This window comes from Carassius auratus, chromosome 9 (genome assembly GCF_003368295.1).
Source record: "Carassius auratus strain Wakin chromosome 9, ASM336829v1, whole genome shotgun sequence".
Taxonomy (NCBI): Eukaryota; Metazoa; Chordata; class Actinopteri; order Cypriniformes; family Cyprinidae; genus Carassius; species Carassius auratus.
In genome coordinates this window covers 31,393,556-31,413,535 of record NC_039251.1, presented here as the reverse complement: position 1 = coordinate 31,413,535, position 19,980 = coordinate 31,393,556, and the positions used below count along the sequence as shown (strand labels likewise).

Genomic DNA, 19,980 nt, shown 5'->3' with positions numbered 1-19,980 from the left:
TGTTGTTTCAGACATTTAATGCGTATGCTCCCTTACATTAATCATATAAAGTATTATTTCTAACATAAGTCTATAATTAATTTTGAAATGATATCTTCTAGCATTACTGTGACCCCTGATTTGAAGAATGGGTGGACACACACACACACACACACACACATATAGTGTTGTTTTTTGACAGATCCTGTTGTGCCCTGACTAGTGAGCCAGTCCTATCAAACGCAGCTGGCTGCTTGTTGTAATTCTTGATGCTCTCTCGTAATGTCGGCTCAAGATTTCCACAGTCGTCCTGGTTTGGCAGTGTGGCAGAGATGTGAGGCTCACAGAGCAAACACTGAAGCCACGCTCCCCAGCAGCAATCACAAAGCTTCAGACTGGTGAAGGCCTCTTCTTCTGGCGACCAAATGTCTAATGCACTCTTCACCACAACATTTCTCCTGATTGCTTCGCCAAATCTCTTGCTATCCACTGCAGACATGTCATGCCATAATGGATATCTGTCACCATCCTGAGTCTCCACATACAGCAAGACTCACTTCCAGACCAAATAACAGTTTAATGATGTTCAGTTTGGATTATTTGGGATCTCATTAACTCCAGTGAAGGCGTAGATGATGCATTGTAAATAAAATGTCTATACCACATGCTTTAGGTTAAATCTATTTCCTGATTAGCATTTTTCACTCTCATTTTCAGTGCTTTAATGTAAAGCTCACACTGAAGATAATATGTCACGGATCTATCTCATCTCTCGCTGTCACTCTCTGATTTTTTTATCCTTTTTAATGCACAAATGGAGCAATTTCTATGGAAATAGAGTTTTTATTATCCTAGTTTAAAACATATTCTTGAGGGCTGTTAACAGATAACATGCACTAGAACATCAAGATTTAATCTTAAAATTATATATGAATATATAAAAAATACTTTTGTTGCTTTAACGTCACTCACACACACACACACACACACACACATATATATATATATATATACAAAGAAAATATGGAAATAATATAAATAAATATTCTAATTTATCTTTGGACACTTTATTGCATGTTAATTGCAATTAAATGAAATATAATTTGTATTATATTATATTGGTGAATGCTTTTATATTATATTAAATACAATTAACTGTTGTTCATTTTTAGAATAAAATTATGACGTAAAAAGATCTTTATGTCTATTTTTTAATATTAATGAATATACTGATGATCATTAATAGCATACTAAAATATTAAAACTTGTCATGTGCTACACATTTTAATTGTGAAGCTGCAATTTTGTTTTTAAAAAAACATTGACTGTAAGTACAGTTTCTAATTCTAATTAAAAACTTTACATAGTCAACACATTATACACTGCATTACAGCATGACAAATGATTATTAAAACATAATGATATCAAATGTACTGTAAAAGGAATTTGGCAGTATTTTATGTGCGCTTTTTAAAAGTGTATTTAAGAAACAAGGTTTTTAAAAAATATATAATTTTAAGAATTAAAGTACTGTAGAGTACAGTTAAGACCATGTTTTCACAAGGGTTACTCCATACATGAAACTTATACAAAAAAATTACAAAATTAGACCTAAATATATAAGTATTTTTACATGCTGTCATTACCATATTATTGAGACTGGGGCTTTTAGTCTTTTCTCACTTCAGTTTGAAATCACACAACTGACCTTTTTATTTCCTGAAAAGTGATTTCTAAAAAACACACATTTGAGTATTGTGGGAAAGCCATCACCTGAGTGACATTTCCTTAATGATCCACCACTAAACTCGCTCCTTACCGAGAGTGAGTTCATCCCTGGAGCCCTGTTCGTCTAATGAGGCAGCAAAATAAAGAAGTATTTGGGAAGCACGGCCCTCCAAATATCCGCGGTTCAGAGCATGCGTGTCACCGGTGGCGGTAAAAGAGACGGGCCAGCTGGGGCTGGGGTGGCTCCTATTGAGTGCAAGTGTTTCCTGAGGCAGTGAAACACTCTTCCAGGGACACTGCAGTCTGCCGAGCTGATGAACCTCATCAGGACCCGGCGGTTCCAGCCAAAATATTACAGACCGGGACCAGGGAACAAAGAGCTCTATTCACTCATTCTGAAGCGGTCGGGTAGTGAAAGTTTATTAAACCACTGATGTGATCTTTTAAAAGCTGAATCAGTGATGTAATTCATGTTAATAAGGACGAGCAAATTTACTCTTGACCTTTTCTGCTTCCTACTTGGTAGGAAGTTCAATAAATTTTATATCAGTGCTTTGAGATAATGCTATTAGGTATTACCCATGTAACGTATACTTTACTTCACAGTACGGGTCAATTCATTGTTATAACCGGCCTAAGGGGAAAAAAGACAGGATTTTTTTTATTTATTTTTTTTTCAGAACGGTGCACATTCATCTTTTCCAGCAAATCCTTCTGTTTCCATTTTTCATGTTTTTTTATGCATTTGTTTAACAGTAACCTCTGAACAGAGGTGTTTATTGTCCTCTTGAAAGAATTAATAGGATGTAGTTTCATCCTTACAAAGCACAAACCCTCGGAAGATTTCAGTTGTGATTGTGCAAGCAAAAAAAGTGCTGAGTTTTCTCCACACACCGCCTCTAACAAAATCACAGCAAGTTATTCAATTGGACAAATAGCATGATATAGCCACTGGGATGTTTAATCTTTTTATCTGGGTGTATTAATCATATTGTACCAATGTCAGTCCGTAAACTCTTTAAACCGGAGTGAAAATGCCAGTCCAGCCAAAAAGGCTGCTGCAACCATAATACCATTCATCTCAGGGTGATATATATTTACCAGGATTATAATATAATATAATGTATTATTTCAATGTTTTTCTTTTTCGTTTGTTTTGTTTTATTGAGTTTTTCAGAGAACAGCCCAAAAACACAGTTATGTTCTTAAGCATTTTGTCAGATGATTTTTGTATTACCATTACTCAAGTGACTAAAGTGAAATATGTAATGTATAAAGAAAATATAAATATATATCTTGTCCTATCTGAAGAATGGAAATGTTGACTGATTAAATCTACCTTACTAAAACACTTTTACATTTAGTATATGCCTACATTTCCCCCAATACATTAAAACACGCTGTAAACTAAAACCTTTATGTAGGCCTAGGCTATATTAGAAGAAATGATATGTTGTGGGAACTATTCTCAGATTCATGTCTAGAAAGCTGGGTTGTTGTTACTGAATGGAGGACTAAGCATCTATTATTTGTGTTCTTACTCTAATCTGATAACGATATGACACAGACCGAAGCACACAGTACACTGCAGACCTCGCAGAATACACCCACAAACACTCTCCAGCTCTTTCCCGATCAAACTCTTCGTCTTGCAGCTGCTGCAGTGTTGTGATGGTGGATTCAATCTCTTCTGTTGGAGCACCATCTAGTGTCCATCAGCTTTTACAGTCACATGAAGAGTAGCCTACAAGATCTTCGACTCTGAAAAGACGCTAACGTTTTATAAAGAGCTGATGCAATGAAAACAAAACTTGCCTTTGAATTATATAACTAGCATTAGCTACAAGCTAAATTACTTGCATTCGAGCAGCTCCACACGACGAGCAAGATGCTTCAACAGATCTTTTTGTGCCGATGAATTACCTAGATTTCTGTCATCATTTTCCCAGGTATTATACGTGAAAATAGTTTTCTTTTAGTGTCCCTCGGAAGAAAACTAGCGTCGCCTTATGAGAGACGTTGTCTTTTTGAGTGAACTGCACTTTTAAAGACTCTTTGTGTGATTATATTTAAGTGTTGTGTGATTGACATAACTAGACAGTTGACCTTTGACTCGGATGTTGATTGAAAGTGTGGAGGGTGCTCTGTCTGCTTACTTCAGAAGTACTTCGAAACGTCTTTGTAGTCTTCAACATAATGATACTTCACTTCTGTGACATTACCTGTTCAGTGATGTCCCACATGGACTTCTCTAAAATAGACTTCATGCTGAGGTCAAATGAAAATCAGGGACATTTTTGCAATGGCATAGACTCACATGGGATGTTGTTTGTTCAAGTACAGTAACCTTCATGTTGCGTATGCTATATACAATGTCCTCCTCCTCACTAATGTAGTCAAAGGAATGTGTGCATGTGCTTTCTCCTTCAAAAATCAAAGGCCAATTTGTACTTCAAGTATTTGTCAACAGATGGCAATGTTGTCAAAGCGTTTAAACTTGCTGCTTCTTTTCCAATGAGGACTTCCTGCTTTGACAATGTTCATCTGACTCCATTCATTCAGTGCAATCTCACTGTATGCAGCTTGAAAAAAAAAACATAGTTTCTTTAAAAAAATAAAAATAATAATAATTTAGTCAAATGAAGTACATTTCAAGTTTTAATAACATTCAAGTATTGTTTTTTGGAAAATCGACACATTCATAGGCTATATTTATTTTCTGACTTATTTCATTCATTCTATAACAATTGAGAAGTAAATGAAACACAATTTCAAAAGTTTGCATTTCAGTCCCCCCATTATGCCATTGTTGTGTAGCTTAATGAAAAACCAAAACGCATAAAACGTTTAAATCTTGCAGAAATCTATCAAAGTCCTTTTGCTTGAAAAAAAAGGACGTATTTGCTTAGTCTTATCTCTTATAACAGAATATCTATTTTTAGCTTAAATATTTGATCAACATAACGCAGACAATACATTAGTGAAGACAAATGTAAAATAATTCTGACATAAAAAACTGAAGTCAGCTAAATACGTTGGCAACTTCCAAAATAGTGCACCTTTTCCACAATAATAAATATAAAATAAACTTGCCTTTGATTAACTCTTACATAACTTATGTAATGTAACAAAACATAATAATCTTTTGTGAATTCTGTGACCATTTGAAGCTAAAGGTCTTCATTGCAACACTCTTAAAAATAAAGGTTCTTTATTGGCATCAATGGTTCCACAAAGAACCTTTACCAATCATGGAATCTTTTCATTACACAAAAGGTTCTTTACGGTGGAGAAAGATTCTTAAAATGTTTTTTACAATAAGAAAAAATGGTTCTTTTAAGAACTGTTCACTCAAAGGTTCTTTGGCATCGCTGTGAAAACCCCCTTTTGGAACCTTCATTTTTAAGAGTCTTCCTATTTTAATATTTTCAACAAAAAAAAGTGCTTTGTGCCCTTGCTTTTTATCTTCATCAGACAGAGGTCAATGTCTGCAGTTAGTGTATTCAGCCCTGGAGAGCACAATGAACGAGCAATGTTCCCATGGTTTATTCTGCCAGCCTTGCTCTGCTATCTGAACCAAGGACAGCAACAACAGCACAGTCTTCTGAGAGGGTTCTTCTTCTTGTATCTCGCAGCCATTTTGAACTTCTCCTTCGTGACTGCTACATAATCTTGCGTCTTCTCCACATTGGCTTGTATGTTCTCGATCTGGTGGCCTTGTTCTTCCACCAGCATGAACACTTCTAGAAAGAGATCTCGCAGGTCCTTCATGTTGCTCTCCAGGTTCAGGAGCTCTTTGTGGCGCTGCTCGATCTCTGAGAGCTGCGTACGGGTGATCTTTGCATCCACTATTATGTTCTCATTAAAGATCTCCCACTTGCCTTGCTCTATCATGTTGTCCACCTCATCTTCGGACACCTCGCGGCCCGATACCTCCAACTGCCGGATGATGAACTGCTTGCATTTGTTCTGCTTGCTCAGGATCGAGTCATTGTGTTGGCGCATTACCTGCTGGAACTGGCGAAAGAGGGCTGCGTGCTGGGCCTTCTGGATACGGGACGTGGCGACATCCGGGCCCAGCTCGTCCTCGGTTTGCTTAGCCTGCTTGGAAAGCATGTCTAACCTTTTATGCAGGCTCTCGGCCAACAGCTTGATGTCTCGTGTCATGCTGCTCTCCTTTTTCATGATGCTGAGGCGCCTGATGGTGGCCACAAAGTTGCTCTGCTGCTGACTGAACTTACTGACTTCAGAGTTCAGCTCCTCGATGCTGTCACGAATGCTCTGAGCCTCCTTCAGGAAGATCTCCAGGACCGGCTCTGTCTCGAAGATCACGGCCTGCAGGCCTATGAGCGAGGACGGGTCCATGTCCTCCTCCTCCTCCTCCTCGTTGAAGGGGTTGTTGTCCACCGGCTTATCGCTGGCCTTCATTCGCTGACGCAACTCCTCCATGCGGTCCTTCATGATTGCAGATACAGAAGACCTTGATGAAGACCAGGGCAGATTTTCTCTTAGATTTGAGTGTTGTATGTGTGTAAAATGTTCCTCTGCTTCTCATATCCTATAAATAACCAGAGAAGGGATATTGAGTTAACCATAACAGTAACAGTATTGTCATATTTGTCTTTTCGGTCCTCATTTTTAGTGTCAGTTTTTCTATGTAATTTCTGGTTTATGTAATTTCCTATAAAGGATAGTTCACCTGTAATGTAAATTGTCAATATTAGTTCACCCTCATCTTGTTCCAAATTTGCATGCTGTTTTTTTTCTTCTTACAACCAGTTATTATAATAATTTACTATTGTGTGACTATGCCTTTTAATCTATATAAATTAAAAACACACATAATCCATATGAATTTAAATCTGGATTATCAGACATGATAATCAATGCTATTTTTGTCATTGGTGAAGCCAAAACTTTGGAGCTTAATTGGTTAAGTCTTCACAGAAACAACATCACAGACCCCTAAAGAGACATGGTGATGGGAAAAAAAAATATATAGGTCTATCAGTGTTTTTGTAATCACTCGAAAATATTTTGCATTCCCCCAAGCTTTGCATAGGCTCACTAAGAATATAAACGTTTTGCGTTCATAAATATAAAATAAAAAAGTTAATAATAATAATTTGGCCATGACCATAGCCCTACATTTGTTAAGTAAGACATTTTTTTTAGTAGACTACTAACGTTAGTCCTATTGTTTATATAGCTACTATAGTAACGTTAGTATTCATCATTCATATTTTAAATAAGATTCTATTTTTATGTTAAGGCTACAGTTTATTTGTTTGTAACCTACTTTTAGTTTATACTTTATGAATTTTGTTAAGTGCTTTTGTCGAAGTCTGATATTAACTCATGGAAAGTCATATTATGTCATGGCCATAAGATCATTTTGTCGAGGTAACGACATCCTTATGTCGTGGCCTCGAGATGCTATGTTGAGGGAACGACAAGTTTTTCTCGTGGCCATGAGTTTAATGCGTAAACAAACCTGCGTGACCATAGCAACCCAGGATTATCAGAGATGGAATCATTCATATTTTATTTTGAATTAAGTAATATTATCATATTATCACGTTCCCACAAGTTATTATGCCGTGGTCACAACAAAACTAAGTAAACCGAACAAGCCACCTTATGGACACCGTAGAGATCATCTATCATTTATATAACGTTAGATTAGTGGACAGACGCACTGGCACAGAAATACTGTACAAGCTCACTGTTCGTCATGCTACTCAACACTGAATCATGGGAGAGGGCTATGATTCTAGCCTATCTCTGAAGAGAAGTTACTGTTACTTTAACAGAAAACATAATAATGTTGCGATGGCATTTTCCTTTCATCCTACCTTAAAGAAGCATTAATAAGCATGCATCTGCTTTGTTTACATCGGTAACCAAGGAAATGGCATTACGAAAATTCCATAAGCGCCACCTGTTGTCAGAGAGTGAGTTTGCATTTTTAGAATAATTTCACAAATCTACAGCCAGTCATACCATTCTGTTGCTTTTAAAGGGGACATATAATGTGATTTTTATTCCTTTCTTTTTGGAGTGTTACAAGCTCTTTGTGCATAAAGAAGGTCTGTAAAGTTGCAAAGACTAAAGTATCAAATCGAAAGAGCTATTCTTTAGTTAAAGACTTAAGTTAAGACTCTGCCACTCCACCTCAAAACTCCTCATGCCCCCACATCTCTACATCACTATGCGGGAAGATTTGAGGAAATACATCAACTTTGCTCTGTGGATCGCCAGATTGGCTTTCACTGTTGATGAGGCGTAGTCCAGCCTGGGGTCATCACATGTGGTTGCCGTAACCGCTCCTTCTTTGAATCTGCCGGCCATTCCTCGCTCTAGCCCGTGGCTGCCTCTCATTTCAAGCTCCCAGCTTATTCCTCACTCAAGCCACTGGCTTGCCACTCACTCAAGTCGCCGGCTTGTTCCTCACTCAAGCCCCCGGCTGTTCCACACTCAAGCCACTGGCTTGCCACTCACTCAAGCCACCGGATGTTTCTCACTCAAGCCCCCAACTTGTTCCACACTCAAGCCACCGGATGTGCCTCACTGTAGCCCCTGACTGTTCCTCACTCAAACCCCCAGCTGTTTCTCACTCAAGCCCCCGGCTTGTTCCACACTCAAGCCACCGGCTGTTCCTCACTCAAGCCACCGGCTGTTCCTCACTCAAACCCCCAGCTGTTTCTCACTCAAGCCCCCGGCTTGTTCCTCACTCAAGCCACCGGCTGTTCCTCACTCAAGCCCCCAGCTTCTTCCTCAATCAAGCCACCAGCTTTTCCTCACTCAAGCCCCCGGCTGTTCCTCACTCAAGCCACCGGCTGTTTCTCACTCAAGCCCCCGGCTTGTTCCTCACTGTAGCCCCTGACTGTTCCTCACTCAAGCCCCGGCTGTTCCTCACTCAAGCCACCGGCTGTTCCTCACTCAAGCCACCGGCTGTTCCTCACTGTAGCCCCCAGCTGTTCCTCACTCAAGCCCCCGGCTGTTCCTCACTCAAGCCCCTGGCTTGTTCCTCACTCAAACCCTCGGCTGTTCTTCACTCTAGCCCCCGGCTGTTCCTCACTTTTTGCAAGGACAGCTTCTGACTCATGGTATGCAAAATTTACACACTCTAAAAAACACTGGGTTGTTTTTCAACCCAAATGCTGGGTTGCGACTGCTGGGTAGGACATTGGATTGTTTTATCCCAAGTTTGGGTTGAAAATTGGTCTCGGTTATAACCCATGATGGGAACGCAGACATGGAGGAGAGCACACACGTCTCCAGTGCGAGAAGTCACCATTTTCTCAGTGTGAAAGAAGTTAGAAGTTAGTGAAAGACATTATGGAAATTAAGATTCAAAGTGTAAAGTTAAAATTTATTGTTTATGTCTGGGAGTAGTTTGACATTTCATGAAAGTAAAAAAAAAGAGCTTATATTGAAAAATATGTGGACGCCGTTTTCGCCTCAGAAACTTTTAATATAACGTCCGGGAGTGTCTTATGTCATATTTACAAAAGATTTTACAAACTTTTTGAGGTGTTAATAGACGGTTATGGTTACGGTTAGACTCATGTTAATTTAATCTTATTTTTCGTGGTTAAACTGAACGCACGTTAGTTTCCTAAAGGAAACAGCATTATGTAATAAAGACTAGCATAATTATTTTGAGGCTGTTGAAGTGGTAATTGTTAAGAATGTTTTACATGTAATATTTCAGACTTGTTGAGCTTGTGTCTTCATTAGCCGCTTTTCCATTGACGGTCAAGTGCAGCCAGTGCTTTAAACAGGCCGGGTGGGGCTAATAGCCTCAATGCAACGTGTAAAAAGACAGTATAAGTCATTATAATCAGTAATTATGTCCCCACTGGATACAACAACTGCCTCGTTTGTAATGCGTTTTATTGTTTTTGTCCTGTCATGCCAGTGTTCTGACCGGGACACGCCATAACAGTATATGCTGAGATGTGTAACATTTCCATTACACGCTTGAAACATTTAGCCAGTCACAACGCACTGGATAGCTGGCCAATCAGAGCACACCTTGCTTTTCAAAAAATCTAAGTGTTTCAGAAGGCGGGGCATAGGGGAGAAGCAATAATGTACATTATGTAGAAAATAATAATGTTTTTAAACCTTAAACCACATAAACACATTTCATTAGACCAAATATACAAAATATTTTTTTTGCTGTTCTGTTCTTTGGACTGTGATTAAAATGCTTTTTTTGTTTGTTTTGTTTTGTTTCATTCTGGAGTAGTTAACTTCCAGAAGGAAAATTCTATCATCATTTACTCACCCTCCACTTCCAAACCTGTGAGTTTCTTTCTTCTGTTGAAGATATTTTTTTTTAAATGTTAGTATCCGAACAGTTGATGAGCACCATTGACTTGCATAGTATATTTATTTTCCTATTATGCATGTCAGTGGTGTTTATCAACTTATCAACTCCTTTAAGGCCAGTTAAGCCTGTAATAAAGCAAATAAACTGTCTGTTCTTGTACACTTTCATTCGTTCTTTTAGCATGCTTAAAGGGTTTAAAAAGTAATTCAATCGGTATCAAAATCAGTACAGCAATTAATACTTTTAAAGCTTTTTGACTTTGATATATTTTATAGATTATTTTCCATTAATAAAAACAATTGTAATAGTTTTAATTTTAGTTAACAATAACAAACCTGGTGTGATCATGTGTTTTTCTAGTAAAATCGTCCTAGTTGGTATTGAGTAACAGAAAACAGACTATATTTGTAAAGGTCACATTTTTGTCAGATGCTTATCCATGCATTATGCCTTCAGCTGCAGCTCTCGTGTCAAAGGAAGGATTAAACTCTGGCTTTTATTCAAAACCTGTGCTGTATTCCCAGTCCACATATCACTGCTGCGCATTCATCATGATCACTGTAATTTATAAAGTCTGTTCTGACACTGTACTGAACATGATATATTAGCATTCACTGGGATCTGCTTCCAAATATCCCACTGACTGGCTCCTTCACCAAAAGTAAGATGCATGACTCCTGATGTTTTATCCTTAGTCTAGCTGCCTGGACTGTGGTTTTGGAAAGTGAGCATAACGCCAAGGCCTGGGTATTCTGAACTTGTCTGAGGAAAGTAAAATAGAGCGCTCCAAATCACCGACTATCCGGTTACTAGAAGGATTTCAAACAGGAAAGACTGCAGTTGCATGTGTGTGTGTGTGTGCGTGTGAACAGCCCACCCAAGCTCCTTAGGGAGAAAGATTATGAATATAAGAGTGGCCTTTGTTTTCTGCAGGATACTCGAGGAAGTCACACACACCTATGAATTGCACAACAATCTCTAATCCAGTCTTCTGATTATGTTGGTTTACTGAATTTGCAATAACTAGATCATATTCAATCGTAAGATTCCTCTTTATTTTATCAGTGTCTCTACTTTCAGTGAGCCATGAGTTTATGTTTTAAATGATATGCAGGCTGTTATATTGATATTATTCCTTCCGCTGAGTGCTATTCTATTATAATTATTTTCATCATTTTAACTGGCGTTTGTTATTTTATATTACATTTACAGTTCTATATTATTCTATATATTATTATATTAATATATTATTATTATATATTACATTTATATATTAAATTTCAACAAAACACATATATTCAGTAAGCGTGTTTAATACTTTGCCCCTGTGTCATTCCACTTTATTATTCAGAGCTTAAATTCTGAACTTATTTATATTATTTTCTTTATATGTCTGGATTACTTGGGTTGTTACCGACATCTGGTGAAAAATTCATGTCAACAGCACCTTTAGAAATATATTTACTGACAAAAATGGTGTTGTGTTTAATACTTATTTTATATATGTTTGTGTGTGTGTGTGTGTGTACATTATTATTATTATTAATAATACATTACCAGTTTCAATATATATATATATATATACACATACACACACATACACATAAACAAAAATTTCTTAATCTGCCGCATTTGGATTGTTTGTGTTTTTTAATGATATGTTCAACTATGTATCCATATCACACCATACTGTTGAAAAACTGCATTTCTGTAATAATTCAATGTAATTTAATTGAATTGTACTAGATAACAGTGATTTATTTCTGTATTTCATATCTTCCACTGATCTACAGAAGAATGTTTCTTAAAAATCGAAATCCTGGATATCATCATGCTTTCTCTTTCTCTTTCTCTCTACTAAACTGATAATCATGGGATAAAAAAGAAAAGAAAAAAACATTACCTTGTATTGCTTTTAATCCCTGGCTGGTTGAATATTGTTTCATTTTGAGTAGTCCAGATTTTTTTTAGTCAACTCTGTGTTATGGCATGGACTTGTGAGCTCTAAGCCGGATCTGTTGAAGCATTCAGGAAGCACTTGGCATATTCTCAGCTCCCAGCAACACAAATATGTGCAAGTGTGAGTTTTCCCTCTGCTCCACTGGTGCCAGCTATGTACTGTAGTGTATATGAAAGAAACACAACACAGACTCCTGGGAAATCTGGTCAAGCCAGTTTAAACCACACCCCCAGTCACAGTTAGACATCTGTTTGACCGATGGAGGGTGATGCTCATTAAACAGGAGAAGTGTGGGTGACCTGATTCAAAAAGGCATTGAAAGAGCACATGCGGTGACCCAAGCGTTGCCCTCGCCCTCTGCACCCGCTATTGTATATAAGACAACAATGAGCTCTGGAAACTTCTGCGATTATTATTGACAACGCTGGCCTACACAGACGTGTCTATTCTTAGCACCCATATTTAGTTTCCTGATCATTTCCACTAATTGTAGCACATTCATCTGAACCATGGTTAGTAAAAATAAGGAGAATGTCATTGGCCGCTTTTGTTGTTAAATAAGTATTAATACAAGGGTGAGACAGTTTGACAAACCTGTTTAGGAAGCGTGTAAAGATAACATTTGAAAGCAAACTGTGTTATTTCTGTTAGATTTGATATAGCCTACTTATGCATTTAAACATGAATAGATGGTGATTAATACAGCTGGGATAAGAGCAATGTTTGTCTGATGATGAACAGTCAGTGTTTCATTTCCTAATTACCAATACTTGTGCTAAATAAGCTTTTTACTCATTTTAATAGTAAAAACACATTGTAATAAAACAATTATGAAAATAATGAGAATTTGAAAATAAATGATACCCTGAGGCATTATGGATATTATTATTGCAAGGGCACATTAATTTGCTCTAAAGAAGCATTTAAGACATATATAGTGTTACAAAAGAATTATTTTATTATTCAAATGAATGCTGTTCTTTCTATCCGTGAAAAATTCACAAAAATATAAAGCAGTTCAACTGTTTTCTACATTAATAATAATAATAATAATGTTTCTTGAGCAGCAAATCAGCATATTAAAATATCTGAAGGATCATGACTGGAGGAATGATGCTGAAAATTCAGCTTTGATCACAGGAATAAATTGCATTTTTATTTATATTAAAATAGAAAACAGTTATTTTAAAATTTTAATAATATTAAGCAATATTACAGTTCCTGTATTTTAATCAAAGGTAGAAATGGCTACACAAATCCAAGTAAACAGTGGCTTTGTTATGAGTACGAATGCAATACCATAATCAGCTTTCAGGTTTCTGTATCAACAGTTAAATAATGTCTGTCAGAAATCATATGTTGCCCCCTTCCCTGAACTCAACTTCCCCTCGGATCAATCCTTTCTTCAGCTTTGGTCTGGACTGATCCTGAACAAACAATTGATGCAAATAGAAGCAGCATTCTGGGTCTCCCAAAGAAACTCTCAGTTGTCTGGTGTAATGCGCCCTCTGCTGGTTTTACAATCACAACACTTTTCAGTTCCAGCGCATCCAAATCACGTGAAAATCGATTTTTCTGTTCGTGAATTAGACTTCACAGTCTCTGAATACTCACCTCTGATTGGTCAGCTGCAGCGTTCTGTGGTCAGATATTTAGTGTAACTGTATAACTGACACTTGACACAAACTCATTTCCTTCATCATCGTGGCATGTCTCATGACTCATTCTTCTGATATGATTAATTAATTAAAACGCAAACAAATAGTGCATGTCCATTTATTTATTTGTCAAGAGGCCATGTAAAAAGCGTGATAATGTACAGTCAGAAACTCATATGCCGATACAGGATCCCATTGTGACAGTGTCAGATATAATGAACCGGAGGTCCTCTTTTCTTTATCATCTTTTGGTGTTCTGTGTTTCTGACGGTCTGTATGTCTTTCTCACTTTTCCACCACCGCTTGATCTGCAATGAGGAGACACAGTACTTCAGTTCAGCTTACTGTATGTGAAAGTACTAAAATAATAAAACAGCAGTATATAGGTGATGTTTTATCACTGATGCACTTCCAGATTTTGTTTATATGAGGATGCACTCTGCATCATTTCTCATATTTGTGAATATGATGTTAGTGACATCAAAACCACCTAAAAGGTGATAGAAGGTGACTACGAATGGTATATAATGACACAATGCATAATGATAAGCAGTCCTACAGTATATCATCAGTATGTTTGATATTCAGAGCTGGATATGGATGTACCAGAGGTGACAGAATCCTTCTCATTGGTCTAAACAGAAAGCCCAGTAACTGCCTTTGGTTTCCACTTTAAGAAGGTGGTTATGAGAGTCTCATCTTCCTCTGCTTCTCTGTCCTGCAGTCAAAACATCTTATAAAAAATAGGATTTGGTATCACGCAAAAATACTGTGCATCTTTTTTTTCAGTATATAAGGGACAATAGAGCTACAGTGATTGTCCACAAACTGTATGATGATGATCCAAAAATGTATTCATTTTAAATAAATAAAAAATGCACGTAAAACATTTTTTAAATATCTGACTTGAATTAATCTTGAGCTACAAAAACAACTTTTAAAAGACATATTTAATTAATTTGCCCTATTGTACCTGACTGTTAATCTCTAAAAGACACAGAATATCATGTTTTTATTGTCTTGGTATGCTCTCATTTATTCAGGTTTATCATATTCTGTATTCATAAGCTTCATTTGCTTGTAACAGGTTTGAGATATGATAACATTTGTTTTATCTACTCAGAGGTTGGCAGCGTTTACTAGCATGCCACGCTGTAAACGTCTGACACTCAGGTGAAGTGCTTCATCCACTCGACGCTCTGAGGGCATTCCACGACTGACTACAGTCTATTAAGGGAAGAACTCTGCAGAAGACATGAGCCTCTGTTGGCATGCAGCAGGCAACAGGCAAACAGCACTACTGAGAGGCAAAAGGACACCATAAAACCTCATCTCCAAAAGCTGAAAGGGCAATAGAGAATCTGGCCCTGATCACGATGAGAACGCAATTTCACGGCCTTTTCTTCCTTACTGGTTGCTTCATCTAGTGCCTGCTGAAGATTTAGTGAAGCAAGTTCATTTTAAAACAAGAAAATTTGCCTTTTGAGAAAGTAGGTCCATATGTATTTTGGACACAGGCAAAATTTGTATTATTTTAGCTGTTGACCAAAACATATTCACTTTACAGTTATATAATAAATAGGGGTGTTCCGATCACAAGGGCGTAACTTTGGGTCTACCATTGGGGGGGGGGGGGGGGGGGGTTACACTCGCGGCATATGAATAATTTTCTTGTGTAAAAGGTAACATGCTAATTTACACTACAGATTATTTAAAATATGATACTATCTTTCTTGCTGGCAAATGAAATTAATAAAGAAAACGAACAAAAGTATTCATTCTGAATATTTCATATTATTTTAATCTGAATGATGTTATGATATTAAGGGGGTTATATTAGTTGGATCTGATTTTTGGGGGGGGGGTCATGACCCCCGTAACCCCCCTGCAAATTACGCGCATGTCCGATCACGATCGGCCGATCGTTATGCGCATCTCCTCAGTAAAGCCGGTTTTCTAATCAGCGGTTAATTCCATCAGGTGCGTGATTTCACATAGAGCAGCTGTTACTACACAGAGCCGTTGTTAATAGTGAAGATGCGCAAATCATGTTAATTTTCAGCGTTTTTTGGCGCATCTTCTCAGTTAACAACGGCTCTGTGTAGTGACAGCTGCTCTATGTGAAATCACGCACCTGATGGAATTAACCGCTGATTAGAGAACCGGCTTTACTGACGAGATGCGCATTAACGATCGGCCGATCGTGATCGGAGCACCCCTAATAATAAATATGGGCACACTCAGCTTTAATTTGAGGGTGTTCTCATCACAATTGTTATGTACCTCCCCCTTTTTCAAGGGACCATTAGTAATTAGACTCAAAGCTGTTTCATGGACAGGTGTGAGCTATTATTTTGTTATTTCTACATGAATTAAGCAGGTAAAAGGTCTGGAGGTGATTCTATGAGTGCCATTTGCATTTGGAGGACAACAATGGAGGATGATCGGAGAATGATCGGAGAGTCCTCTCCATGGTAAAGAAATACCTTTCACAACATCCAAGAGAAGAACACTCTCCAAGAGGCAGACATGTCTCTGTCAAAGTTTACACCTACACTACACATCTACACTTCACCTGGGCAAATACAGAGGCTTTCTTCTTGATTGTTTCATTTCAATTCTATTCTGGTGGCCTGAGCCACAATTATGAAAATTGTGTCCTGTCCACACACACACACACATTTATATTTATATATATATATATATATATATATATATATATATATATATATATATATATATATATATATATACAGTACAGACCAAAAGTTTGGACACACCTTCTCATTCAAAGAGTTTTCTTTATTTTCATGACTATGAAAATTGTCAAGTCACACTGAAGGCATCAAGGGCTATTTGACTGCTCCAGATGACCTGGCCTGGAAGATCATTTCAGGTGACTACCTCTTGAAGCTCATCAAGAGAATGCCAAGAGTGTGCAAAGCAGTAATCAAAGCAAAAGGTGGCTACTTTGAAGAACCTACAATATGACATATTTTCAGTTGTTTCACACTTTTTTGTTATGTATATTATTACACATGTGTTCATTCATAGTTTTGATGCCTTCAGTGTGAATCTACAATTTTCATAGTCATGAAAATAAAGAAAACTCTTTGAATGAGAAGGTGTGTCCAAACTTTTGGTCTGTACTGTATATATATATATATATATATATATATATATATGAACCTAATTGTATATTTTCAGACACTTAACCACGTTAATTGAAATTTAGTGAAAATGTAATATAGTTTAGTTTAGCTTATAGTTTACAACATCAGAATGTAATGTGTACTTTCAATGTCGAACTTTTAATTTGACTTCATTTCAGTTTTTAAAGGTGTACTTAAGTGTGTTAAGAAATAGTCGTGAAACTGTGCTCTCTTTAAATAAACTTAATATAAATGATAATATTGTTATATATATATATGTGTGTGTGTGTGTGTGTGTGTGTACTTTTAAGATTTTAACAACGCTACAAGTGCATATTCTGTACATTTAAGTGCACTTCTTTTTCATAAGGGTACATAAACAATTCTCTTAACAGATGTATACCAGCAAAACTCTTTCTGCAGGTTTTTACGATCATTTCACCTAAAATACATTCTCATGAATGTAAAGACATCTTGTAAAGCATGAAGAGACATACCGGCTCTAACTGGAAATACTCTCCATGCTGCTCACAGCCAATGTCAAACACATACTTCCCTGGACCAGAGGGCTACAAAATAACAAATAAGAGATCACTGTGTGACAGAAAGGCAAGTGTCTTGCTATATTTAATGCTGGAGTTATTATAGAACACATTAAAACAGCTGGGTTTTTTTTAGGATGCACAATTTTTTAAGTCAGTTAAGTCTATTAATTTGGCTATTTGGACTATACAGTTAGTTGCATTTTATTATTAAATAGTAATGGGTTTTCCCTGCTGTCTGCACTCAATCTGATCAGATCAACAAATCATTTGCTACAAGCCACCAGCTCAGAACCACAAATGTGGAGTGTTACCTACATTATTATTGACAAAGTTGCCCTGATATCTGTGGTTCAGATGGATCAGCTGCCCAGTGGACGCCATCTTTCCCATGACCCATGTGCCCATGTACTGAGAGCCAGTTTCGTGATGTGTGTATGTACCCTGCCCATGTCTAAGAGAGAAACACAGAGATACAGTAGAAACTTTATAAGAATGCTTTGCCATTCATTTTTAGCTAAACTGAAGTCGTTATGAATACTTTTATAACTAATATCCATAGAGTAGACATATAGATAACCAGATTAGATCAGTGAGAAAGACTACCTTTGATGGTGCAGCCATTCCCCATCATATGTGTCTCCATTGGGGTATGTGTAAACACCATGACCCTGCCGCTGGTCATCCACCCAGCTTCCTGTGCAAGAAATATGACATGAGAAGATGGCATTTCATGCTATAAACTTAGACCACTATAATTATTATTTCTACTTGAATACATTTTTTATTCTAAATTATATTACCAGCATAATATTGCTGATATGAAAAATGCACATTAATTTCTAAATGTTTTTTTTTAACTCAAATCAATGTTATTTGAGTGTCACTCTTATAATTGTATTAATATTTTGAATAAGCGTTTACATTTTCCATATTTATTTCATATTTATAAATAGTCTTGATTAATTACTTAGTTTTATTTATTTATTTTATTATTTCAGTTAGTAGTCTCAGTATTTCCACTTACTTCTTCTAACTGATGTTAGTAGTATAGTCTAGTATTTTATTTAGCTATAGTTAATTAACAAAGATATTTTTAACAGTTTTAGTTCAAGATAACAACTCTCTGTTAAGTACATTGTTCATCATAACTAATCTGCATTAAAAAACTGAACCTAAATCAATGTTCTTGAGATATTATAACGTTAGAAAATGTTGACTTACCTTCATATTTGGAGCCATCTGGGTAATAAAACACACCCTCTCCGTGTTTTAAATTCATGTACCATTCTCCAATGTATCTGGCCCCTTTCTTGAACTTATATGTCCCCTGATATACAGACAACACAAGCTTTATCGTATGTTTATGCTTATGAGAACAGAAACTGCATGTAGGGCAGAACTGATCTAACGGGTGTGTTTGATGAGCAGAATGACCTGGCCACATCTCTTGCCGGTTTCATAAGCTCCTTGGTAAGTGTCTCCCTTCGGCAGGACAGCTCTGCCCTTTCCATGTCTCTCTCCTGCTTCATTTCTGTCTCCCTCGTACTCCTGCAACACACGACTGTTGTCCCTTACTGTCTACTCACCGTTAGTTCAGCCGAACTACCGTTACTGAGGGTAACTCACCCCCAGAGAGCCCTGCTCCTCGTCAAACTCTTCAGAGCCCGCGTCTGACATGATGAACTAGAGATCACTGAACAGAGAAGAAGAACCACGCCGAAACAACCGCTTCACTTCCACACTGTTTACCGTTACCATAGCAATTAACTTCAGACCAACAACAACAACACTTTGTTATATAACGTTAGCACTTTTTATCCTAGTTTATATTTTTTATGTATATGTTCATTTTATGTTAATTTTGTTGTTTTTATCTGTTATAGATAACGTAACTTTGAACTGTACGACGCTGCCTTATTTGCCTTTTACTTTCTGCATAAAATAACAGTTTTAAAACATTGAAAATAAATAATACTTTTTCAAAATAGACCACTAATTTGAAATGATAGATAGATGAACCTTGAATTTGGAGACAAATGCGAATAATTTTAAATACATTTTTAAGAAAATAATCATAAAGTTGCTTTCGACTCCTCGTGTTTGATTTTAGTGTATACATTTTTATATTAATTTGTGTTGTAAATTTAATTTATACAATCTTTACAAATGCAAGGCAAGTTTATTGATATAGCACATTTCGTACACATGGTAATTCAAGTTCTTAACATAAGAGAAAGTAAAATAGTCATGAAGAAAAACAATACAAAAATAAAAACAAGCTATTTTAAAACTTTGGAAATGATTTAAAAATGGACTTATTTAAAATGAAAAACATAAAATGATTTTTACATAAAATACAGTGAATACATAAAATGCAGTGCAATCGGTTCGGACACTGCACAGTGCTCAATCAGCAAATTCACAGCTAAACAGATGAGTTTTGAGTCTAGATTTAAATGTGACTAATGTTTTAGCAGATCTGATCTCTTCTGGAAGCTGATTCCCCTTTGTTTTATTTAAACCCTTGTTATTTCTAACTGACTCGATCAATAATGATGAGGATAATAATAATAATAATAATAATAATAAGAAGAAGAAGAAGAAGAAGAAGAAGAAG

General features: G+C 36.7%; 2 protein-coding genes across 3 annotated transcripts; both read right to left on the bottom strand.

Moving 5' to 3' along the window:
- Positions 1–4,404: 4,404 nt before the first annotated feature.
- On the bottom strand, positions 4,405–12,219 carry stx19 (syntaxin 19). The gene is made up of 2 exons (XM_026272553.1): positions 11,952–12,219; positions 4,405–6,265 (listed from the first exon to the last, which is right to left on the bottom strand). Exon 2 carries the CDS (start codon positions 6,166–6,168, stop codon positions 5,275–5,277), a length of 894 nt encoding a protein of 297 aa, XP_026128338.1. The 5' UTR covers positions 6,169–6,265; positions 11,952–12,219; the 3' UTR covers positions 4,405–5,274.
- A 1,553-nt stretch (positions 12,220–13,772) lies between these two features.
- On the bottom strand, positions 13,773–19,140 carry LOC113109040 (radial spoke head 1 homolog). Of its 2 annotated transcripts, XM_026272552.1 has the most exons (8): positions 18,990–19,140; positions 18,798–18,911; positions 18,585–18,690; positions 17,967–18,057; positions 17,679–17,814; positions 17,316–17,387; positions 14,273–14,384; positions 13,773–13,974 (listed from the first exon to the last, which is right to left on the bottom strand). In XM_026272552.1, exons 1-7 carry the CDS (start codon positions 19,038–19,040, stop codon positions 14,301–14,303), a joined length of 654 nt encoding a protein of 217 aa, XP_026128337.1. In that variant the 5' UTR covers positions 19,041–19,140; the 3' UTR covers positions 13,773–13,974; positions 14,273–14,300. The 2 variants fall into 2 exon arrangements, with proteins under 2 accessions (XP_026128337.1, XP_026128336.1); XM_026272551.1 differs by lacking the exon at positions 14,273–14,384.
- Positions 19,141–19,980: the final 840 nt, after the last annotated feature.

Bases quoted from the DNA above. Each gene is read 5' to 3' on its own strand.
- stx19 (XM_026272553.1), bottom strand. From the start codon at position 6,168: ATGAAGGACCGCATGGAGGAGTTGCGTCAGCGAATGAAGGCCAGCGAT.
- LOC113109040 (XM_026272551.1), bottom strand. From the start codon at position 19,040: ATGTCAGACGCGGGCTCTGAAGAGTTTGACGAGGAGCAGGGCTCTCTG. The intron at 18,912-18,989 runs GTGAGTTACCCT...CGTGTGTTGCAG, and splicing joins AGGAGCAGGGCTCTCTGGGG to GAGTACGAGGGAGACAGAAA. The intron at 18,058-18,584 runs GTAAGTCAACAT...TTTCTTGCACAG, and splicing joins AGATGGCTCCAAATATGAAG to GAAGCTGGGTGGATGACCAG.